This window comes from Oncorhynchus clarkii, chromosome 12, assembly GCF_045791955.1.
Source record: "Oncorhynchus clarkii lewisi isolate Uvic-CL-2024 chromosome 12, UVic_Ocla_1.0, whole genome shotgun sequence".
Lineage (NCBI taxonomy): Eukaryota > Metazoa > Chordata > Actinopteri > Salmoniformes > Salmonidae > Oncorhynchus > Oncorhynchus clarkii.
The window spans coordinates 74,332,684-74,357,779 of NC_092158.1; the positions used below are offsets into that span (position 1 = coordinate 74,332,684).

Sequence of the window (25,096 nt, forward strand, 5' to 3'; positions counted from 1 at the left end):
CAGGGGAGAGGTCCGTTGATACTCTGTCACGTAGTCCTACAGGGGAGAGGTCTGTTGATACTCTGTCAAATAGTCCTACAGGGGAGAGGTCTGTTGATACTCTGTCAAATAGTCCTACAGGGGAGAGGTCTGTTGATACTCTGTCACGTAGTCCTACAGGGGAGAGGTCTGTTGATACTCTGTCACGTAGTCTTACAGGGGAGAGGTCTGTTGATACTCTGTCACATAGTCTTACAGGGGAGAGGTCTGTTGATACTCTGTCACATAGTCCTACAGGGGAGAGGTCTGTTGATACTCTGTCAAATAGTCCTACAGGGGAGAGGTCTGTTGATACTCTGTCAAATAGTCCTACAGGGGAGAGGTCCGTTGATACTCTGTCACGTAGTCTTACAGGGGAGAGGTCTGTTGATCCTCTGTCACGTAGTCCTACAGGGGAGAGGTCTGTTGATACTCTGTCACGTAGTCTTACAGGGGAGAGGTCTGTTGATACTCTGTCACGTAGTCTTACAGGGGAGAGGTCTGTTGATACTCTGTCACGTAGTCCTACAGGGGAGAGGTCCGTTGACACTCTGTCACGTAGTCTTACGGGGGAGAGGTCTGTTGATACTCTGTCACGTAGTCTTACAGGGGAGAGGTCTGTTGATACTCTGTCACGTAGTCTTACGGGGGAGAGGTCCGTTGACACTCTGTCATGTAATCTTATGGGGGAGAGGTCTGTTGATACTCTGTCACGTAGTCTTACAGGGGAGAGGTCTGTTGATCCTCTGTCACATAGTCTTACAGGGGAGAGGTCTGTTGATACTCTGTCACATAGTCTTACAGGGGAGAGGTCTGTTGATACTCTGTCACATAGTCTTACAGGGGAGAGGTCTGTTGATACTCTGTCACGTAGTCTTACAGGGGAGAGGTCCGTTGATACTCTGTCACGTAGTCCTACAGGGGAGAGGTCTGTTGATACTCTGTCACGTAGTCTTACAGGGGAGAGGTCTGTTGATACTCTGTCACATAGTCTTACAGGGGAGATGTCTGTTGATACTCTGTCACGTAGTCCTACAGGGGAGAGGTCTGTTGATACTCTGTCAAATAGTCCTACAGGGGAGAGGTCTGTTGATACTCTGTCAAATAGTCCTACAGGGGAGAGGTCTGTTGATACTCTGTCACGTAGTCCTACAGGGGAGAGGTCTGTTGATACTCTGTCACGTAGTCTTACAGGGGAGAGTTCTGTTGATACTCTGTCACGTAGTCCTACAGGGGAGAGGTCTGTTGATACTCTGTCACATAGTCTTACAGGGGAGAGGTCTGTTGATACTCTGTCACATAGTCTTACAGGGGAGAGGTCTGTTGATACTCTGTCACATAGTCTTACAGGGGAGAGGTCTGTTGATCCTCTGTCACGTAGTCTTACAGGGGAGAGGTCCGTTGATACTCTGTCACATAGTCTTACAGGGGAGAGGTCTGTTGATCCTCTGTCACGTAGTCCTACAGGGGAGAGGTCTGTTGATACTCTGTCACATAGTCTTACAGGGGAGAGGTCTGTTGATACTCTGTCACGTAGTTCTACGGGGGAGAGGTCTGTTGATACTCTGTCACGTAGTCCTACGGGGGAGAGGTCTGTTGATACTCTGTCACGTAGTCTTACGGGGGAGAGGTCCGTTGATACTCTGTCACAAAGTCTTACGGGGGAGAGGTCCGTTGATACTCTGTCACGTAGTCTTACGGGGGAGATGTCCGTTGATACTCTGTCACGTAGTCTTACGGGGGAGAGGTCCGTTGATACTCTGTCACGTAGTCTTACGGGGGAGAGGTCCGTTGACACTCTGTCACGTAGTCTTACGGGGGAGAGGTCTGTTGATACTCTGTCACGTAGTCTTACAGGGGACAGGTCTGTTGATCCTCTGTCACGTAGTCTTACAGGGGAGAGGTCCGTTGATACTCTGTCACGTAGTCTTACGGGGGAGAGGTCCGTTGACACTCTGTCACGTAGTCTTACGGGGGAGAGGTCCGTTGACACTCTGTCACGTAGTCTTACGGGGGAGAGGTCCGTTGACACTCTGTCACGTAGTCTTACGGGGGAGAGGTCTGTTGATACTCTGTCACGTAGTCTTACGGGGGAGAGGTCCGTTGATACTCTGTCACGTAGTCTTACGGGGGAGAGGTCCGTTGACACTCTGTCACGTAGTCCTACGGGGGAGAGGTCTGTTGATACTCTGTCACGTAGTCTTACGGGGGAGAGGTCTGTTGATACTCTGTCACGTAGTCTTACGGGGGAGAGGTCCGTTGACACTCTGTCACGTAGTCTTACGGGGGAGAGGTCTGTTGATACTCTGTCACGTAGTCTTACGGGGGAGAGGTCTGTTGATCCTCTGTCACGTAGTCTTACAGGGGAGAGGTCCGTTGATACTCTGTCACGTAGTCTTACGGGGGAGAGGTCCGTTGACACTCTGTCACGTAGTCTTACGGGGGAGAGGTCTGTTGATACTCTGTCACGTAGTCTTACGGGGGAGAGGTCTGTTGATACTCTGTCACGTAGTCTTACGGGGGAGAGGTCCGTTGACACTCTGTCACGTAGTCTTACGGGGGAGAGGTCTGTTGATACTCTGTCACGTAGTCTTACGGGGGAGAGGTCTGTTGATCCTCTGTCACGTAGTCTTACAGGGGAGAGGTCCGTTGATACTCTGTCACGTAGTCTTACGGGGGAGAGGTCCGTTGACACTCTGTCACGTAGTCTTACGGGGGAGAGGTCTGTTGATACTCTGTCACGTAGTCTTACGGGGGAGAGGTCTGTTGATACTCTGTCACGTAGTCTTACGGGGGAGAGGTCCGTTGATACTCTGTCACGTAGTCTTACGGGGGAGAGGTCCGTTGACACTCTGTCACGTAGTCTTACGGGGGAGAGGTCTGTTGATACTCTGTCACGTAGTCTTACGGGGGAGAGGTCTGTTGATACTCTGTCACGTAGTCTTACGGGGGAGAGGTCCGTTGACACTCTGTCACGTAGTCTTACGGGGGAGAGGTCTGTTGATACTCTGTCACGTAGTCTTACAGGGGAGAGGTCTGTTGATCCTCTGTCACGTAGTCTTACAGGGGAGAGGTCCGTTGATACTCTGTCACGTAGTCTTACGGGGGAGAGGTCCGTTGACACTCTGTCACGTAGTCTTACGGGGGAGAGGTCTGTTGATACTCTGTCACGTAGTCTTACAGGGGAGAGGTCTGTTGATCCTCTGTCACGTAGTCTTACAGGGGAGAGGTCCGTTGACACTCTGTCACGTAGTCTTACAGGGGAGAGGTCCGTTGATGCTCTGTCACGTAGTCTTAGAGGGGAGAGGTCTGTTGATACTCTGTCACGTAGTCTTACAGGGGAGAGGTCTGTTGATACTCTGTCATATAGTCTTACAGGGGAGAGGTCTGTTGATACTCTGTCACGTAGTCCTACAGGGGAGAGGTCTGTTGATACTCTGTCAAATAGTCCTACAGGGGAGAGGTCTGTTGATACTCTGTCAAATAGTCCTACAGGGGAGAGGTCTGTTGATACTCTGTCACGTAGTCCTACAGGGGAGAGGTCTGTTGATACTCTGTCACGTAGTCTTACAGGGGAGAGGTCTGTTGATACTCTGTCACATAGTCTTACAGGGGAGAGGTCTGTTGATACTCTGTCACATAGTCTTACAGGGGAGAGGTCTGTTGATCCTCTGTCACGTAGTCCTACAGGGGAGAGGTCTGTTGATACTCTGTCATGTAGTCCTACAGGGGAGAGGTCTGCTGATACTCTGACACATATTCTTACAGGGGAGAGGTCTGTTGATACTCTGTCACGTAGTCCTACAGGGGAGAGGTCTGTTGATACTCTGTCATGTAGTCCTACAGGGGAGAGGTCTGCTGATACTCTGACACATGGTCTTACAGGGGAGAGGTCTGTTGATACTCTGTCAAATAGTCCTACAGGGGAGAGGTCTGTTGATACTCTGTCACATAGTCTTACAGGGGAGAGGTCTGTTGATACTCTGTCACATAGTCTTACAGGGGAGTGGTCTGTTGATCCTCTGTCACGTAGTCTTACAGGGGAGAGGTCCGTTGATACTCTGTCACGTAGTCCTACAGGGGAGAGGTCTGTTGATACTCTGTCACATAGTCTTACAGGGGAGAGGTCTGTTGATACTCTGTCACATAGTCTTACAGGGGAGAGGTCTGTTGATACTCTGTCACATAGTCTTACAGGGGAGAGGTCTGTTGATACTCTGTCACGTAGTCTTACAGGGGAGAGGTCTGTTGATACTCTGTCACATAGTCTTACAGGGGAGAGGTCTGTTGATACTCTGTCAAATAGTCTTACAGGGGAGAGGTCTGTTGATACTCTGTCACGTAGTCTTACAGGGGAGAGGTCTGTTGATACTCTGTCACGTAGTCTTACGGGGGAGAGGTCTGTTGATACTCTGTCACGTAGTCTTACGGGGGAGAGGTCCGTTGATACTCTGTCACGTAGTCTTACGGGGGAGATGTCCGTTGATACTCTGTCACTTAGTCTTACGGGGGAGAGGTCCGTTGACACTCTGTCACGTAGTCTTACGGGGGAGAGGTCCGTTGACACTCTGTCACGTAGTCTTACGGGGGAGAGGTCTGTTGATACTCTGTCACGTAGTCTTACAGGCGAGAGGTCCGTTGATGCTCTGTCACGTAGTCTTACAGGGGAGAGGTCCGTTGACACTCTGTCACGTAGTCTTACAGGGAAGAGGTCCGTTGATACTCTGTCACATAGTCTTACAGGGGAGAGGTCTGTTGATACTCTGTCACATAGTCTTACAGGGAAGAGGTCTGTTGATACTCTGTCACGTAGTCTTACAGGGAAGAGGTCTGTTGATACTCTGTCACGTAGTCTTACAGGGGAGAGGTCTGTTGATATTCTGTCACATAGTCTGACAGGGCAGAGGTCTGTCAAACTCCCAACCAAATTTTGTTACACTCAAAAGAGGTGTGGAGAACAGTACACAAGGTATGTGGATTTTCACATCTAAAACAAGTATACTCATCATTGTGGCACAATCCTAGGCTACGGATAGGGAAAAAGACAGTGTACTGGAAACAGTGGCCAATGAAAGGAATACATACTATACGTGATCTGTACAATTAAGATGTTTTAATGTCATACTCAGATTTGGTACAAAAATATGATATGGGAGACAAGGGGCATTTCTGGAAATACATGAACAAATGCTTGCTAGGATCACTGGTAGAAACAACAATTCTAGAAGCTGGACGCATTTTATTTGTCATGTTTCTAAGACTGGGAGGTGATTACTTATGCTTGTGAACCCATTTAGTTCTGTATTGTGACCTGTATTGACTGTGTATATGTGCTATGCTGTGTATATGTGCTATGACTGTGTATATGTGCTATGACTGTGTATATGTGCTATGACTGTGTATATGTGTTATGTTGGAGGATATGTCTTGATGTCATGCTCAATGTTTTTATGCTGTACAATGTTTTATTTTTGTTTAATAAATACAACTTTAATTAAATAAAAACAAATTTAAAAAAATATGACATTTACATAAGTATTCAGACCTTCTCTAAGTACCTTGTTGATGCACCTTTGGCAGCGATTACAGCCTCAAGTTGTCTTGGGTATGATGCTACCAGCTTCGCACACCTGTATTTGGGAAGTTTCTCCAATTCTTCTCTGCAGATCCTCTCAAGCTCTGTCAGGTTGGATAGGGAGCGTCGCTGCACAGCCATTTTCAGGTCTCTCAAGAAATGTTCAAGTCTGGCCTCTGGCTGGGCCACTCAAGGAAATTCAGAGACTTGTCCTGAAACCACTCCTGCATTGTCTTGGCTGTGTTCTTAGGGTTGTTTTTATGGTTGGAAGGTGAACTTTCTTCCCAATCTGAGGTCCTGAGCTCTCTGGAGAAGGTTTTCATCAAGGATCTCTCTGTACTTTGCTCCTTTCATCCTTTCCTCAATCCTGACTAGTCTCCCAGTCCCTGCCACTGAAAAACATCCCCACAGCATGATGCTGCCACCACCGTGCTTCACCGTAGGGATGGTGCCAGGTTTCCTTCAGACGTGAAGCTTGGCGTTCAGGCCAAAGAGTTCAATCTTTGTTTCATCAAACCAGAGAATCTGTATTCTCATGGTCTGAGACTCCTTTAGGTGCCTTTTGGCAACTCCAAGCGGGCTGTCATGTGTCTTATACTGAGGAGTAGCTTCCATCTGGCCACTACCATAAAGGCCTGATTGGTGGAGTGCTGCAGAGATTGTTGTCCTTCTGGAAGGTTCTTCCATCTCCACAGGGTAACTCTGGAGCTCTGTCAGAGTGACCATCGGGTTCCAGGACACCTACACCACCCGATGTCACAGGAAGGCCATAAAGATCATCAAGGACAACAACCACCCGAGCCACTGCCTGTTCACCCCGCTATCATCCAGAAGGCGAGGTCAGTACAGGTGCATCAAAGCAGGGACCGAGAGACTAAAAAACAGCTTATATCTCAAGGCCATCAGACTGTTAAACAGCCACCACTAACATTGAGTGGCTGCTGCCAACACACTGACTCAACTCCAGCCACTTTAATAATGGAAATGGATGGAAATTGACGTAAAAATATATCACTAGCCACTTTAAACAATGCTACTTAATATAATGTTTACATACCCTACATTACTCATCTCATATGTATATGTATATACTGTACTCTATATCATCTACTGCATCTTTATGTAATACATGTATCACTAGCCACTTTAAACTATGCCACTTTGTTTACATACCCTACATTACTCATCTCATATGTATATACTGTACTCGATACCATATACTGCATCTTGCCTATGCCGTTCTGTACCATCACTCATTCATATATCTTTATGTACATATTCTTTATCCCTTTACACTTGTGTGTATAAGGTAGTAGTTTTGGAATTGTTAGGTTAGATTACTCGTTGGTTATTACTGCATTGTCGGAACTAGAAGCACAAGCATTTCGCTACCCTCGCATTAACATCTGCTAACCATGTGTGTGTGACAAATACATTTGATTTGATTTGATTCTTGGTCACCTCCCTGACCAAGGCCCTTCTCCCCCGATTCCTCAGTTTGGCCAGGCGGCCAGCTCTAGGAAGAGTCTTGGTGGTTCCTAACTTCTTCCATTTAAGAATGATGGAGGCCACTGTGTTCTTGGGGACCTTCAATGCTGCAGAAATGTGTTGGTTCCCTTCCCAAGATCTGTGCCTTGACACAATCAGAGACCTGGCAGTGTGGTGCCAGGACAACAACCTCTTCCCTCATTGTGAGCAAGACAAAGGTGCCGATCGTGGACTGCAGGAAAAGGCGGGCCGGACAGGGCTGTAGTGAAGCGGGTCGAGAATTTCCTTGGTTCCTTGGTGTCCACATCACCAACAAGCTATCATGGTCCAAACACACCAAGACAGTCATGAAGGGGGCACGACAACACATTTTCCCCCTCAGGAGACTAAAAAGATTAGGCATGGATCCCTGGGTCCTCAAGGAGTTCTACATCTGCACCATCGAGAGCATCCTGACTGGTTGCATCGCCACCTGGTATGGCAACTGCTCGGCATCTGACCATAAGGCGCTACAGAGGGTAGTGCTTACAGCCCAGTACATCACTGTGACCAAGCTTCCTGCCATGCAGGACCTACATAATAGGCGGTGTCAGAGGAAAGCCCCAAAAATTGTCAGACACTCCAGTCATAGACTTGTAAGTCATAGACTTCTCTGCTACTGCACGACAAGCGGTACCGTAGCGCCAAGTCTAGGACCAAAAGGATCCTTTACTGCTTCTACCCCCAAGCCATAAGACTGCTGAACAATTAATCAAATGGCCACAGTACTATTTACATTGACCCCCCCATTTGTTTTGTACACTGCTGCTACTCGCTTTATATTATCTATGCATAGTCACCTCTACCTACATGTACCGATTACCTCGACTAACCACATTGACTCGGTACCTGTACCACCTGTATATAGCCTATTTATTGTTATTTTATTGATACTTTTCAATTATTTTTGACTTTAGTATATTTGGTAAATATTATCTTAACTCTTCTTGAACTGCCCTGTTGGTTAAGGACTTGTAAGTTAGCATTTCATGGTAAGTATTTTATTGTGTTGTATTCGGCGCATGTGACAAAGTTTGGTTTGATTTGATTTAGATGCCCATGTATGGAGGCTGTTTTTTAATACAGTCATCTCGGTTTTCATTTGAACCATACTTTTATCCTTCACTTGTTTGTAACAATTGCAGATACATCGGCAACTTTGTTTTTGTAGTCAGCATCGTTCTGTTATTATCCGCAGTCACAGTCAGACAGGCTAGACATCTTGATTCTATGTTTAGCAGAGATCTTCTGTAAATGAGTGACGCGGAAGTGCAAAAAAGCATCTAACCATGCCCCTCGGCTGCTCTATTAGTGGTCTGGATCACTCGTAGATATGCATAGGTTTTTAATAAGAGCGTTTTTAAGAGCCACGTTACTGACGAGGCCTCTGGGAAACGACTCGGCTACTAAAGACAATAATGTTCTAGTAATGATCTTAAGGCTATGAAGGCTCGGGGAAACGATGCCCTGAGACTTATATGTATGCTTTGTAAATATTACCTGTAAATAGTTTATTAAAGTGTTCTGCATATCGTACTGGCCGCCCACTTGTTTTCTTTCTTCGATTACCTACCATATAGGGGTTTAGCTCCACTTCCCTCATCTAAATAGGGTATAGCCTAAAATAAAGATGTTAAGAATTTTGTGGTGGAACTGTCCCCCCCCACCCCCCTTCTAAAAAAACATGTTTGTATAAATACAACTACAATAGTTTGTTTCAATGTCTTTATTTTTACTCAGGCGGGGATGTCAGAACATAATCCCTTGTCTGTGGTGCATTTAGAAGTACCGACTGCCCATGGCTGCGACAACCACTTTCATGAACTTCTGCCAGGTTGCCTGGATTTCAGGAGTGAAAGAGGCTCCGAACTTGGCGGCAATGACAATTGTGAGGACGTCAGCCAACACCTGTGGACAAAAGACAAAGGAGGACGTTGTTAACTTCTTGATTCTACTTGAGACGCATATGTCTCAAGTAGGCACCTGGAAATGCAAATGCGCTACGCTAAATGCTAAATGTACTCGTTAAAACTCAAACCTTGATCAAAATTCACAAGCAGGGTATTGAATTAAAGCTACACTCGTTGTGAACCTAGCCAACAAGTCAGATTTTTAAAATGCTTTTCGGCGAAAGCATGAGAAGCTATTATCTGATAGCATGCACCACCTCAAAATGCCTGAATGCGACGTAAACAAAGACTCTGCTTATCCGACGCAGCACAAAACGCAGAAATAAAATATAAAACATTCATTACCTTTGACGAGCTTCTTTCTTGGCACTCCTATATGCCCCATAAACATCACTATTGGGTCTTTTTTTCGTTTAAATCGGTCCATATATACCCAAAATAGCTTTCTATGGAAGCTGTGTCATTCAGAAAAAAACATCGTTTTTAAACGCTGCGTCATTTTTTTAAATTAAAAAAGTCGACGATAAACTTTCACAAAACACTTCGAAATCCTTTTGTAATCCAACTTTAGGTATTAGTAAACGTTTATAATCTATCAAAATGATTACAGGGCGATGTATATTCAATAGCTCCTCGTCTGCAAATCAATGGCTGCCAATGTCCACATTTACAGCGTCCTGGTGGAGACTGGAAGAAACGGAAGCCAGATAGTTGGATTTTCCAACAAAAAATTCAATTGAAAATGATGACAATGGCGACATCGTGTGGAATTTGTATGAATTGCATGCAGGTCGATATTAAATTTTGTCCTCTTTTAACAACCCATGAAAGTGACTTATGGAAATTATTTTTAGCTTTCAGAGAGCAGTTTTTCTTGCGTTTTTCAATGAAACACACGATCTGTTATAGTCGCAGCCGTGATTTAACCCGTTTTAGAAACTTCAGAGTGTTTTCTATCCACACATACTAATCATATGCATATACTATATTCCTGGCATGAGTAGCAGGACGCTGAAAAGTTGCGCGATTTTTAACAGAATGTTCGAAAAAGGAGGGGGTAGAAGTAAGAGGTTTTAAATAAGACTGACGGTTTTCTTTTACCTTTGGAATTAGACGTGTTGCTCTGATTGCTATGTGTGTAGGCTTACATCAGTAAAGCCTAAAATATAAGCCTATTTCTCAAGACAGAAGGCATACCCTGAAATTGTCAGGGTCGACGAAGAGTTTGTTAGCGTGGGTCTCGCTCAGTGACTTGTATGTGGCCAAGATGTTGCCCATGTTCTTCACAGCTTTATCCAGAGCTCCACACACGACCTTGCCGTGAGCAGCAACTTTGGGGTTGCCCATGATTGCTGCGGGAGTTGATACATCTCCGAAAGAGCCGAAATAACGCTAAGTCCAGGGGTAGACGATCAGGACTCTGTCATTGCAAGAACACCGAAATATGTGAATTATTTTCAAATGTATTTCAATTATATGCCTAATTAATACTCTAACATGCTCCATTCAAACTTAACAACATAAACTCAATATTAATAGTAATGATAGATAACAGGACAAGTATAATAGTGTTATAATTACTCATGATCATCTCCACTATAAACTATATTAGATGATATATTTGAATGAGGCTGAAACCATAACCTACCTTCCCAGAGCCAGTGGTCCGACCTCATTGATATCTACTTTGCCCCAGACAGCACTGATGGTGCTCTTCTCTGTGTCTGTCCATTCAACCATGTTGTCAGTGTTTGTTTTCCGGTTTTGCAACAAGATTAAACAAATTAATGTCTTGTTTAGGGAGAAACCCTGCCTGCAACTTATATTTATGAGTGCTCTCCGCTCACTGAAGGCGGCACATATGATTGGCTCTGGCAAAGATCAGTATTGGCCAAGTGAGCGCTTCAGCTCTCGAATTTGATGACATCAATTCCAATAATGTATTTGTTAAAAACAACAGTAAATGTTAATTTAATAGCTGTTACAGAATCAAGTCTGTAGGTTAGATACTAAAAGATGTAAGCATATGTAAATAGGCCTATACAGTTCATCTAGATTACCAACGTTTCAAAGTTCGTATGATCCCTAGCTAAACAGTTTTAATTTATCCAACTGATGCAAGAATAAAAGCAAGGTTATGGCAAAACTCTTCCGAAGATTACACGTCCTTCATTGCAGAGTATAAGGCTACCCAAATGAAAAAATAGAAAGAGATGCATTCAATATACATTTCTATGAATTTGGAAAATGTGACAATTCCTGCTAATTCCGGTTGGGGGAGATTTTCGGCACAACACAGTTTCTTATCTACGACAAAATGACGCCTTCCTTTTTTTATCGGGGTATTCAGACCGGTCCCGCCCATTTTATGTTAATAATTTCAAGACATTAAATATGACAAGCTGTAATGTCCTGTATTATTTGTAGATAGGTGTGTACCCATGTCCTTGCATGACCTCTTTCTTCCTCTGACTTTTTTTTGTCGATCATCATTCGAAATCCAATCAACCTTATAATTGGGATTCATATCCAACTTCCATTGAACCCCAGAGTAGCATATCATAGATACATACAGGCCGTCATTGTAAATAAGAACGTGTTCTTAACTGACTTGCCTAGTCAAATAAAGGTTCAACTAAAAATAAAGAAATACAAATGTGAAATACGTCACTTTGAATAAATATTTTCCAGTTGAATGCAGGTCTTTGGAGGTGGATTTGGTTTTTACATTTAAATTCACCAATGCAATATATCTTATAGCACTCTACAATCAAATATAAAGTCTACCTTTAATTATTTAACATTATGTAGGATAGAACGAAATTTGTGTCATAATCAAGGCCTATACAATTTCAAATAGCCAATAAACTATGAATGAATTATTTGCTTATTTTGGCATAAGATGCGGCATCTTTTGAATCGATTTATTGGAAATAAATGCTCGTTAGGCTACTCTGAAATATTTCGTTTTATGCAACGAAAAATTAAAATAATAATAATAGTAATAATTTATCTATATCAATCAAACAAATTATACAATATTGTTGACATCTCTGTTGCATCTGGTGCAATTGATATAAATGAATTGTGTTACAGTACAGTCAGAAGATTAAATTGTAGAGTACAAAAATAAACAAAAAGTTAATTAGGCCCTAATGATGGATATTATTAGAAACATAGCACTATGACATCTTATTGAAGTTAGTTTCGCTAATTTACCAAGATGATTGCAGTGTAGGGGGAGTGTACCCTAGTAGCTGGGTGTGTCTGCCGCTCTACTGTGATATAAAGGGACCTAGTTGTGTAGGCAGTCATCTTCAGATAATTTCTTGTATATTTAATACAGGCCAATCAAAGAGGAGCAAAATGAGTCTGACAGCAAAGGACAAATCTGTAGTCAAGGCCTTCTGGGGCAAGATTAGTGGAAAGGCAGATGTCGTCGGTGCTGAGGCTTTGGGGAGGTAAGCCTTCTTAATGAAAGAATGATGAGAATGAGTGTGTTTAACCTGCTGACAGCGGCCTACGTGCCTACCCCGAATAAGCATTTTAACATACATTAAGTAAACTAATTTCATTACGTTGTAGACACAGACGTTGGGAGAAATATGATACTCGTAATGCTTAGAAGTTCCGCATCTAATAAAAACCCCTATAATACGAACTATTCTGTACCTTCCTTTGCAGGATGCTGACTGCTTACCCCCAGACTAAGATCTACTTCTCCCACTGGGCTGACGTGAGCCTCGGCTCTGGGCCAGTCAAGAAGCATGGAGGCAGCATCATGGGTGCAATTGGTGAAGCTGTCGGACTGATGGACGATCTCGTGGGAGGAATGAGTGCTCTCGGCGAGCTGCACGCCTTCAAGCTGCGCATGGACCCTGGAAACTTCAAGGTTTGCCCACAGATAACCTATTGTCTGTATATTGATCACTCTCGACATCAACTCTGTCTGTTGCTATGGCTTAATCCTTCAATATTAACTTTTAAAATATACTTTTCAGATCCTGTCCCACAACATCCTTGTGACCCTGGCTATTCACTTCCCTTCTGATTTCACTCCCGAAGTGCACATTGCTGTGGATAAATTCCTTGCAGCCGTGTCAGCTGCCCTGGCTGACAAATACAGATAAGACCATCATGAAAGTCCATCATTGGATTCCAGTTCCTGCTCTGCTGTTATTACAATACAATAAACAGGCAATGAATGAAGTTACCTCCTCTGTTGTGTCCTTATTCCACCACAGTTCACCATCAAAGTCATATTTGAATTGCATCACTGACACATCTAGATTGAATACATTGAATGAAGAAAGGAAGGGATTAAGTACTAAATGGTGCTTTAGGTCCACCATCCACTATCTCACTATGTTATTCTCCATAACTTTGGATAGCCTATCTAATACGTGTAACATGCATTTTGCTGACATCATTTAATATTTGATGAATATGGAGTAGTTACAGATGGGTTGGTAAACTGAATGGGTTATATGAAGCCTCTACCATTTTCATATAACCCCTTCAGTTTACCAACCCCTACTGTATCTGTAACTACTCCAAATGCATGTTACACAAAGAACACCATCCCAACTGTGAAGCACGGGGGTGGCAGTATCATGTTGGGGGGGTGATTTGCTTCAGGAGGGACTGGTGCACTTCGTGAAAAAGATAGCTTCATGAGGGGGGAAAATTACATGGAAATATTGAAGCAACCTGTCAAGGCATCAGTGTAACATGCAGTGGTTGCAAATGGGTCTTCCAAATGGACAATGACCCCAAGCATACTTCTAAATTTGTGGCAAAATGGCTTAAGGACAACAAAGCCAAGGTATTGGAGTGGCCATCACAAAGCCCTGACCTCAATCCCATAGAAAATTTGTGAGTAAAACTGAGAAAAAAAAACGGAAAAAGTGTGTGCGAGCAAGGAGGCCTACAAACCTGACTCAGTTACACCAGCTCTGTCAGGAGGAATGGGCCAAAATTTATTGTGGGAAGCTTGTGGAAGGCTACCCGAAACGTTTGACCCAAGTTAAACCATTTAAAGGCAATGCTAACAAATACTAATTGAGTGTATGTAAACTTCTGACCCACTGGGAATGTCATGAAAGAAATTAAAGCTGAAATAAATCATTCTCTCTACTATTATTCTGACATTTCACATTCTTAAAATTAAGTGGTTGTAAGGGAGTGCGTAATTGGTGGCAGGGAAGTTAGGCGCATGAGAGCAAAACTGGGTGATCAACGAAGCAGTTTTATTCATAAAACCACCGGAAACTAGAACAACAAACAAATGGGTACAAAACCCGTCGCGCACTAGAGAAAACGTGCACATGCACTTACAAAAAACAATTCCCCACAAAGACATAGGGGGAACAAAGGGTTAAATACACAACATATAATGAGGGAATTGAGACTAGGTGTGTGGGAAGACAAAACAAAAGGAAAATGAAAAGTTGATCGATGAAGACCGGTGACAACGACCGCCGAGCGAACAAGGAGAGGAACCGAATTCGCCGGAAGTCGTGACAGTACATCCCCTTGACGTGCGGCTCCAGCAGCGCGCCGACACCGGCCTCGGGGACGACCCGGAGGGCGAGGCACAGGGCGATCCGGACGAAGACAGTGGAACTCCTGCAGCATTGAACATGTCCTCAACCGGAACCCAGCACTTCTCCTCCGGACCATACCCCTCCCACTCCACAAGGTACTGAAGGCCCCTCGCCCGACGCCTCGAATCCAGTATTGAGCTAACGGAGTACGCTGGGGCCCCCTTGGTGTCCAGAGGGGGCTGAGGAACCTCCCGCACCTCAGACTCCTGGAGCGGGCCAGCCACCACCGGCCTGAGGGAAGACACATGGAACGAGGGGTTAATAGGGTAATCGGGGGGAAGCTGTAACCTGTAAAAAACCTTGTTCACTCTTCTCAGGACTTTAAATGTCCCCACAAACTGCTGGCCCAGCATCCGGCAGGGCAGGCGGAGGGGCAGGTTTCGGGTCGAGAGCCAGACCCGGTGACGGTCTGCGCTGTCTTTCTGGCACAGCACGGCCCGCTGAAGGTGATCACGAACAGCTTCCCATGTCTCCTCCGCGCGCCTGAACCAGTCGTCCACTGCAGGAGCTTCGGTCTGACTCTGATGCCACGATGCCAGAACCGGCTGGTATCCCAGTACGCACTGGAAGGGGGAGAGGTTAGTGGGGGAGTGGCGGAGCGAGTTCTGTGCCATCTCGGCCCAGGGCACGAACGCCGCCCACTCCCCCGGCCGGTCCTGGCAATAAGACCGCAGAAACCTGCCAATATCCTGGTTTACTCTCTCCCCCTGTCCATTACTCTCGGAGTGAAACACACTTTTGAAGTGTACAGCATTTTTGGACTCTCGTTGTGAAGATGGCCCAGCAGTCTTTTGTTGGCACATTTTGTCATCAAAGTCTGTCATTTTCTGGATTTCGGGTGGGAACTGGGGGGAAAAAACACAAGCAAGCTAACGTTAGTGTTTTTTTTGCAACGCTTGTGTTAGTGGTTTCTTTGTAACTCTTGCAGTTAGCCACTGATTCCTTCCAAACGACTCATTGTTGAATTTGCGATTTCCAACTCGTTGTGTAATCTGTACAATGGCCGATGAGCACTGATACGTTTTATCTACAATTTCTCTTCATTATTTCTCTTCATATGACAAGGATTTGCCAGTAGATTGTCGAGTTGATGACAACTGATGATGACTGCTAGCTAAGACTTTGAAAGTAAGATGTTGACATGACCAGTCCAATCAAAGCTACAATGTGATATAATGTGATATGATGTCATTCTATCTGTGGCTAATGACCTTGAGCCTTCTTGGATGGGCACTTCTAATATAACTCTATGGCAGACTACAAGGGGTTAAAAGTGTTCGATCTCTACCCTTAGAATTGGGGATGACATACTGTCCCATGAGTGACAGAAAACTGAGCCAATCATGACAGAAAACTGAGCCAATCAGGCGCAACACTCTGTATTTTCTGCTGGCGAGCCCCACCACCACAGAAAGCACTGATCTAGGTTGAAACACCTGCATTTTAGAGCTTCTTCTTCAAAGAACCCTTTTTAATGGATCCTTAAATAACTTTTTTAATAACCTTTCGGGGTTCATTTTTGAACTACCCCCCTCCCCAGTTATTATTCTCATGAATAATAATATGCATAACAATAACAATAGCACAATATTTTAGTTCTCAGTGTTTGTTATGATTTTAGTGGCAAAGCAGAATTTAAAAAACTAAATATTAGGTAAACTCTCAGCAGAGCCCCAAGTCCAATGGGTATATCCTCTGGTACGTTGATGTTAATGTGTTGATGTTCTCCATATCCACAGCCAGAATGATTTTGAGTGCATGGGGATCGAACAGGTTTTCTGTTATACTCATCAGAGGTGTAGGGAGGGAGAAGTCTTTGTATCCCCAAAATAGTAATTATACAGATGATTAACAAAACATGCACACCACATAATTCATACACTCTAAAAATGAGGGGTTCAACAAGGGTTCTTCTAAGATATCCAAAGTTATTTGAAGATCCTTAGGGTTCTGAAAATGGTCCCTAAAAGGTTCTTCCAAGAAGGAGGCATACAAAGGTATGTTAATTGCTATTGGTAGGTTATGCAGATCACGTTTGCCATCCTCTTTCCTTATCTCATCAATTAACAACCATTAGGCCTCTAGATTATGACCAAGTATGTTTATGAAAACCATCATCAAAACAGTTTTTTTCATTCACATTCCCTCATTTTTAGTGTAGAAACCATGTGCCATCAGTACAATTGCAGGAGAACGTTTTCCATAAAAAACAACACTTCAAAAAGAGAAATGCTTTTAAATAGATTTTATTATTTTCAACATGTGTAGCTATGGCACAGGTTCCAGCCTAACAGACTGGAGTTGGAGTGTCATCTCTCTTCCATATTGATGCTGTCGAGTGATACTCTAGTGGTACTGTCTGCCAAGAGCGGACACAACGACAGCCAGGAACTTCTGGAAGGCTTCCTGAGTATCAGCACTGAAAACGGTGGGACCGAGCTTGGCGGCCACGCACACGGTGATGCAGTCGGCGAGGAGCTGTGGAGAGTGGACAGTAAAATAATATTGTTATACACTTTACATCGGCTCACACCGCTATTTAATGCATAAGACTATTTTCCCCTAATTGCCTCGAAGGAAAATTGGTCATACCTTAAAAAATATATAATAATTGTATGAAGCACAAAATTGTAGGCTATATGTATTACGTTTAGTACTCACCCTGAAGTTGTCGGGATCCACGTGCAGTTTCTCTGAGTGCATCACACTCAGTGCAGTATAGGTGTTCTTGATGTCATCCAGGTTCTGCACAGCTCTGTCAAGTCCGTGCATCACGGTCTTTCCGTGCTTGGCCACGGCGGGGTTCCCCATGATGGCAGCGGGTGTGGATAGGTTGCCGAAGGTGCTAAAGTGCCTCTGAGTCCATGGAGACACGATCAGAAGTCTAAAAATAAATTAAACAGGCTGCCATTACAATACGAAATTAGTGGTAATTAGCCTAGGTAGCCTATTATCGTGTTATTATTTAATGATATCTACATAAATATTTTATAAATGTACCTGGCCAGGGCCTGGGGTCCGATCTCATCCACGCTGATCTTTCCCCACAGGCCTACGATGGCACTGCGCTCAGCATCTGTCCAGTCGACCATGTTGACGTTTGTTTGTTGATTTCCGTTGGTACTTGCAAAATGTTACAAGAGATTCCTGAGCTTTTTGTCTCATGGGACGTCCAATTTATTGATGTTCAGTATCTCCGCCCTGAACAGAACACAGAAAATGATTGGATGAATGTCTTGGGGGGGCAAGGTCCTCGAGTGTGGCACATGTCGGCATTGTGCCAACTTCATCCCACTTTTAAAGATAATGCTTGGTCATTTAGGCGTTTCCAAATTCTAATTAATACGGATGAAATAAACAAGTCATGATTAGCCTTCATAAACACATGCATACTTAATTATACAATCTAACATAATTTCAAAAAGTAAAATGTATAGATAGACCTTTAAAAGTTCCTTTAGCCCTAAATACTATTTGAATTGATCGTTGTAATATTGGCATTGAATTGTAATATTATCTTCATAAAATTATAATTATTGATGTAAGTGTTTATTTAGGATCTCATTAAAAAAAGAAAAGCCTAGATTGGGAGTAAACTATTAAAGAAAGAGCATGACTCGAAATATGTTTTATCTTCATATTCAGACGGACCCACCCATTTGATAGTTCCATATTTCTGGTCTTTTTGAATGATTCATCTAAATGTCAGTTGGTGAAAAGTATTTTTATCTGCCTTCGTCAGGGGAATTACATGATGGGTTCTAAATGGACACTATTCAATGTGGATATCAGCCTATTTACTTCAATGAAACCACAGCTTTTTGTTTAGCTCCACTGAAATACAATGCTTGTAGCCTATATATTGTTACAATGTTTAGTGATAGGCAGAGGCAACGTTTTGCTACCAGAACAAAACCTTTCCATCGATTTTTCCATCGAATCTTTTGTAGGTTACAGAATCGATTTTTCCATCGAATCTTTTGTAGGTTACAGAATTACTCACCAATGAGTGCTGCAATATTAGACCTTACGAGTAGTATTACTTACGACTAAACTTTTAATGCCTCAATATTTTCTTTACAATTAGTGTTTCAAAAACCCGTCGTTATTCAATCTATATGAAATAAATACAACACTTTTTACAAACGAAGGTATTATGTGCTAAGGTCATATGTTGGGCATTACACGAATTGGCTCGGTTGCATAATTATAACGTATAAAAAACATGAATCATGTCTTGGACAAATTCCCAATCAGAGGTGGAGCCAAGATTATATCGGGGTGTGCCTTCTCTCATGCCTCAATAAAAACAGCCTCTGAGTTTTCCACGCTCAAAAGCTTATTTTCTTAGCATCTTCATTTAAGTGGATAAACGGACAAGACAGCCATGAGTCTCTCAGCCAAGGACAAAGCCAACGTGAAGGCCATCTGGGGCAAGATCCTCCCTAAATCCGATGAGATTGGAGAACAGGCTCTTTCCAGGTAATTACATAACGATGTATGATAAATTATAGAGTATGTACATGTAGACTGTTGAAATTATTAACACATAATTCCTCAGTCAATTTGGAAGCTATAAATGTGTAGCCTACACTCTGAGAAAAAAGGTGCTATCTGGAACCTAAAAGGGTTGTTCAGCTGTCCCCATAAGATTACCCTTTGAAGAACCGTTCTTGGTTCCAGGTAGATAACCCTTTTGGTTCCATGTGGAACCCTTTTCCCAGAGGGTTCTACCTGAAACACAAAAGGGTTCTACTTGGAACCAAGAAAGGATCTAACTGGAACCAAAAAGGGTTATCTTATGGGACAGCCGAAGAACCCTTTTGGAACCCCTTTTTCTAAGAGTGTTTTGTCGGCGAAGATATGGACGGGAACCCCGAACGAATGATTATTTAAGATGAATTTGGTCTCACCTCATTTCTAATGTCCACGACAGGATGCTTGTCGTCTACCCTCAGACCAAGGCCTACTTCTCCCACTGGGCTTCCGTGGCCCCCGGTTCCCCTCCAGTGAAGAAGCACGGCATCACCATCATGAATCAGATCGATGAATGTGTTGGCAACTTGGACGATCTCTTTGGTTTCTTGACCAAGCTCAGTGAACTGCACGCCACCAGGCTGAGGGTGGACCCCACCAACTTCAAGGTAAGATCATTTAAAAAATAATAATAATAAATAACACTTTTACCTGTGTGAATGTGAAATAATCTATTTCCCTTTTGCTTTGCAGATCCTGGCACACAACCTGATTGTGGTCATTGCCGCCTACTTCCCTGCGGAATTTACCCCCGAGATCCACCTGTCCGTGGACAAGTTCCTGCAGCAACTGGCTCTGGCCCTGGCCGAGAAGTACCGCTAAACCGCAGTTCAACTGTCAATCTGTCATCCGAGGAATAATGTCCATCCAATATCGACACACTGACAATAAATCTAACTGAAACTCATACCGAGGTGTTTGTTGTTTGTCATTTTAATTGTCTTACATTGTCTTGTGATTTATATCGTAAGCTACATTTGGGTTATCTTGTAGAATGGATTTGTCAAGTCAAGTATAAAATAAAGTTAACACCCTATTTCACAGTATTTCAAGGGTATTTCATAAAAATGATGCACTTCACAATAAATGTATATTTTTACTCCACCTTTGCATACACCTTGACATTAAGTTCCAAATGTACGTGCCTGAGACCAAAATGTTATGGCCAGACATCACTGGTCCGCCATGGACGTCACCAGGACCTGGCTTTCAGGGCTTTAGCCCGCTATGATTTGGGTCAGCCCTGAATCTTTTGCGCTGCTGCAATGGTTTAAAAAAAGTGTAGTCAACTGAATGCGCCACTTAGTTCATGGATCTGTGGTTACTTGAACCCCCCGAAGTCATCCAACAGTTATAACCAGGAGTGTAGTGCTGCGGGTCCACAGCGGAGCGACGCTCTGCAACTTCTTAAAATGGTGATATGTCTCGCAAGATCACTTCATGATTGATTTGTATTCTACATAACAAACCACCTGTAATAGCATGATAATGTCAGGCTACTGTCATACCAAAAACACCCTGTAATTTCTTAATTTAGGATGATTGTGCTGAAATGTAAAAAAAAAAAAATTATATATATATATATATATATTTTAAAGATCATGTGGTGGCTGTGTTTACTATTCTAAAATGTGATTAGTTAGGCCAGTTAACCCCCCTTACTTACATCATTCAAGAAAATTGAAATGCGTATTCCCATGAAACTGATTGGGATCAAATGGTTGGCATGCATGCAGCATGGACGTTTCACCTGTACAACGTGAATAATTATCATTATCATCGACAGTGATGATGGCCTGATTTATCATGAGGTAGGCCTAATTTGGTGTTTTAATATTTAAAAAATAGAACATTTTCCTTTAGCCACTTACAGTATGTGTAGGCATAGGCAATCATGCAATTTGGTTGATGCGTTGTATGTAGCCTACATTCTATAATTATTTTATACAATTGGCTTCATGATGGTATGTGTGGTCAACTGATGATTCTAGCATCGTTTTGATTGGACAGCATCACTGCGCTGCTTTGAGACAAGGAACTCAGCTTGATAAATCAAGACATCAATCAATGTCACATGTTTGTTTTCACTGGATCTCCGTTTGGATATTTGGTTACAATTAGGCTGGGAAATGTTCTCATGATCATTAGTCTAGTAATTGAAAGCAACGCAGATCTTCTATGCGAACACACGTTAGGCCTACTGTGTAGTCTACCCGATGAGCTTCCCTGATGTTTTCCTGAACTTTCCAATACTTTTCTGATGCATTTCAGTCATTTAGCCTACTGATGCGAATACACTTTTTTTTTTTTTTTTACACTTTTCTCATAGGCTAGTCATTTGACATATTTTTTACGTCGTTGTTGAGACGTCGTCTCAACAACAATATAGCTGAAACCACTATTGGCTTCTTTGACTTACTGAGACCACTTGCTGATAGATCCTTTTAAATATTATTGTAACAGTAGGCCTACCTACACAATAACCACATATGGCGTTACTGACCACAATCGATTGAATTATTAAGAATTGGTGATTTGGCTTTGGGGAGAGCACAGCGCATGGAAGAAAACATAGCGCTACAGAAAGGGGTCCTGGAAGTGATGCAGAGAAATTGAAATACATTTGCCAAATTATGTAATTAGTGTGAGTATTTGTAAAATGTGACACTTTCTGAAATGTTTTTTTTTTGCAGAACACCTTCCAGAATCCTCGCATTGTCTTAACCCCTGACATGATACCATTCTAAATAGCATAGAAACTCTTCTACACTAAAATACAATAAAAAAATAAAGAGACCACATTTTTTAAGTCGATACTGGAAAATTGGGACACCTTGATTGGCAAAGTGGGACACTTAATTATTTATTGTAAAGGATAAATTAAAGAGTATATGAGTAATTTCAATATTTTAATGATAAACTTCAATTATTCATACAAATTAAACGATTTAAAATATTATTTATTTATTTTTGTGGAACATTAAGAATTATCATGTATAATAATCATTATTATTATCATTATTATTATTATTCTTATCATCATCATACCTGATTATAATTATACTATGTAGCCTGTATGTAATTGTATAGCCTATAAATAAAATATAATGAACTTGATGCAAGCCTATCAGCTCAACATTCTCAACACTACATACATGGACATGTTCTAGAACGAAACCAGAAAGACCTTCCCGCTTAACAATTTCAATTAATGTTTTATTGTCACCAGAGTCAAATACTGCGAAATAAACTGCTTTTAGTATGGATATGAATATAGCTAGGATTTTTTATGTTGGTGGGGTAATATCTTTCTAAGTAAAATGCAGCTATGCTATCTCTTTCTAGCAAGCAAGCTGATAGCAGATTTGAGGAAATTTAGGATGTACATTTTATCCTATTTAGAAAAATGATTTCTGTTAATAAGAAACCACACACAGAGACGCATACATAGCTCTCCCTCGCCCTCCATTTGGCAAATCTGACCATAATTCTATCCTCCTGATTTCTGCTTACAAGCAAAAATTAAAGCAGGAAGTACCAGTAACTCGGTCAATAAAAAAGTGGTCAGATGAAGCAGATGCTAAACTACAGGACTGTTTTTCTAGCACAGACTGGAATATGTTCTGGGATTCCTCCGATGGCATTGAGGAGTACACCACATCAGTCATTGGCTTCATCAATAAGTGCATCGATGACGTCGTCCCCAAAGCGACTGTACAGTACGTACTTACCCCAACCAGAAGCCATGGATTACAGGCAACATCCGCACTGAGCTAAAGGGTAGAGATACCTCTTTCAATGAGCAGGACGCTAACCTGGAAGCTTATAAGAAATCCCGCTATGCCCTCCGACAAACCATCACACAGGAAAAGCCTCAATACAAGACTAAGATCAAATCGTACTACACCGGCTCCGATGCTCGTCAGATGTGGTAGAGCTTGCAAACTATTACAGACAACAAAGGGAAGCACAGCCGAGAGCTTTCCAGTGACACGAGCCTACCAGATGAGCTAAATAACTTCTATGCTCTCTTCGAGGCAAGTAACACTAATGCATGCATGAGAGCATCAGCTGTTCCAGGCGACTGTGTGATCACGCTCTCCACAGCCGATGTTAGTAAGACCTTTAAACAGGTCAACATTCACAAGGCCGCAGGGCCAAACGGATTAATAGGGCGTGTACTCCGAGCATGCGCTGACCAACTGGCAGGTGTCGTCACTGACATTTTCAACCTCTCCATGTCTGAGTCTGTAATACCAACATGCTTCAAGCAGACCACCATAGTGCCTGTGACCAAGAACACTAAGGTAACCTGGCTAAATGACTACCGGCCCATAGCCCTCACGTCTGTAGCCATGAAGTGCTTTGAAAGGCTGGTCATGGCTCACATCAACAGCATTATCCCAGAAACCCTAGACCCACTCCAATTTGCATACAGCACCAATGGATCACAGCTGATGGATCCACAGCTTCAAGTTCCTTGGTGTCCACATCACCAGCAAACGAACATGGTCCAAGCACACCAAGACAGTTGTGAAGAGGGCATGACAAAACCTATTCCGCCTCAGAAGACTGAAAAGATTTGGCATGTGTCCTCAGATCCTCAAAAGGTTCTACATCTGAACCATCGAGAGCATCCTGACGGGTTGCATCACTGCCTGGTACGGCAACTGCTTGGCCTCCGACCGCAAGGCACTACAGAGGGTAGTGCATATGGCCCAGTACATCACCAGGGCCAAGCTTCCTGCCATCCAGTACCTCTATACCAGGCAGTGTCAGAGGAAGGCCCTAAAAATTGTCAAAGACTCCAAACACCCTAGTCATAGACTGTTCTCTGCTACCGCACGGCAAGCGGTACCGGAGCGCCAAGTCTAGGTCCAAGAGGCTCTATTGAACAAGGACAACCAAATCTGCTAGAGTGATTGTGTGATCTGCAGTCGGCTAAACACAAAGGCCACAATAATTGCTACAAAACATGACTCCATTCATTTTTAGATCCGACAGCAGGCTCTATCAACCAATGACATTATTGGTTGAACTTTCCCAGGTGCAAAAATGAAATAAATAAAGCTATAGCGCATAATTATGTCTGTCTGTTGTGCCCATACAGAATGATAGAGGCCTCTAGTGGCCAAAAGCACCATTGAGGGCTTCCACCATGCTTCTGCCATTTTAAAGTAGGCCTAGTCAAAGTAGTCAACTGGGTGGGGATTCCTATGGGCTGTAGCCTCAATGTCGCTGCTGTCACAGACGCTAGAATGGCACAGATATAAAGATGAGTCCTCTATCTATATCTATGAGTGTGCCTCTTCGATAACTCCAATGTATGCTTAGGTAGGTATCTCTTATATGAAAGTGTGAGAGTGCCCTCTGCTGGAGATTTGATTGAGGGGGGAAATATCCAGGAACTGCTTCCAATAAAAAGAAAGCGCCACAACGTGCCAGATAGTAACAGCAGAGGGCGCTATTAGATTTGTAATAGGAAGACCTCATTTCTCCTTGATGCGTGGCTCTATTGTACACATTTCTGACCATATTACAACTCTACTAATATGGAACTTATTAGGCCTATGACAAATATGAAACGTGTCGTATTGGCTATTGAGGATCGCTATTGTCAGTTTGCACTTGCCCACGAATTTACCTAGCCTGTAATCGTACTTTATTGAAATTAGATAATTATTAAATATCCATAGGCCTATACCCTACAGGCCCAAAAGGCACAATCAATAAAGGAAGATAACACGGCCTAACTCCTTGCCAGGTTGTGGTCTATAACTATATGTTGCTTTGAGTTAAATCATATTCAAGTGAGTGAGGTACTTGGGGCCCTTGTTAAGGTCATCGGCACCATGAACTTTACCAAGTACCAAGACATTTTAGCCAAAAACCTGGTTGCCTCTGCCAAGAGGCTGACATTTGGC

The 25,096-nt window shown here is 43.1% G+C and overlaps 3 protein-coding genes and 1 pseudogene across 3 annotated transcripts; 2 read left to right on the plus strand and 2 right to left on the minus strand.

Moving 5' to 3' along the window:
- Positions 1 to 8,830: 8,830 nt before the first annotated feature.
- LOC139421257 (hemoglobin subunit beta-1-like) lies at positions 8,831 to 10,839 on the minus strand (annotated as a pseudogene).
- A 1,507-nt stretch (positions 10,840 to 12,346) lies between these two features.
- On the plus strand, positions 12,347 to 13,243 carry LOC139421259 (hemoglobin subunit alpha-1-like). Its single transcript, XM_071171959.1, has 3 exons — positions 12,347 to 12,491; positions 12,715 to 12,922; positions 13,032 to 13,243. The coding sequence occupies exons 1-3, from the start codon at positions 12,397 to 12,399 to the stop codon at positions 13,158 to 13,160; spliced, it is 432 nt and encodes a 143-aa protein (XP_071028060.1). The 5' UTR covers positions 12,347 to 12,396; the 3' UTR covers positions 13,161 to 13,243.
- A 3,623-nt stretch (positions 13,244 to 16,866) lies between these two features.
- Positions 16,867 to 17,842, minus strand: LOC139421256 (hemoglobin subunit beta). The gene is made up of 3 exons (XM_071171957.1): positions 17,637 to 17,842; positions 17,298 to 17,520; positions 16,867 to 17,114 (listed from the first exon to the last, which is right to left on the minus strand). Exons 1-3 carry the CDS (start codon positions 17,726 to 17,728, stop codon positions 16,983 to 16,985), a joined length of 447 nt encoding a protein of 148 aa, XP_071028058.1. The 5' UTR covers positions 17,729 to 17,842; the 3' UTR covers positions 16,867 to 16,982.
- A 1,053-nt stretch (positions 17,843 to 18,895) lies between these two features.
- Positions 18,896 to 20,079, plus strand: LOC139421258 (hemoglobin subunit alpha-4-like). The gene is made up of 3 exons (XM_071171958.1): positions 18,896 to 19,118; positions 19,573 to 19,780; positions 19,866 to 20,079. The coding sequence occupies exons 1-3, from the start codon at positions 19,024 to 19,026 to the stop codon at positions 19,992 to 19,994; spliced, it is 432 nt and encodes a 143-aa protein (XP_071028059.1). The 5' UTR covers positions 18,896 to 19,023; the 3' UTR covers positions 19,995 to 20,079.
- The last annotated feature ends 5,017 nt before the right edge of the window (positions 20,080 to 25,096 follow it).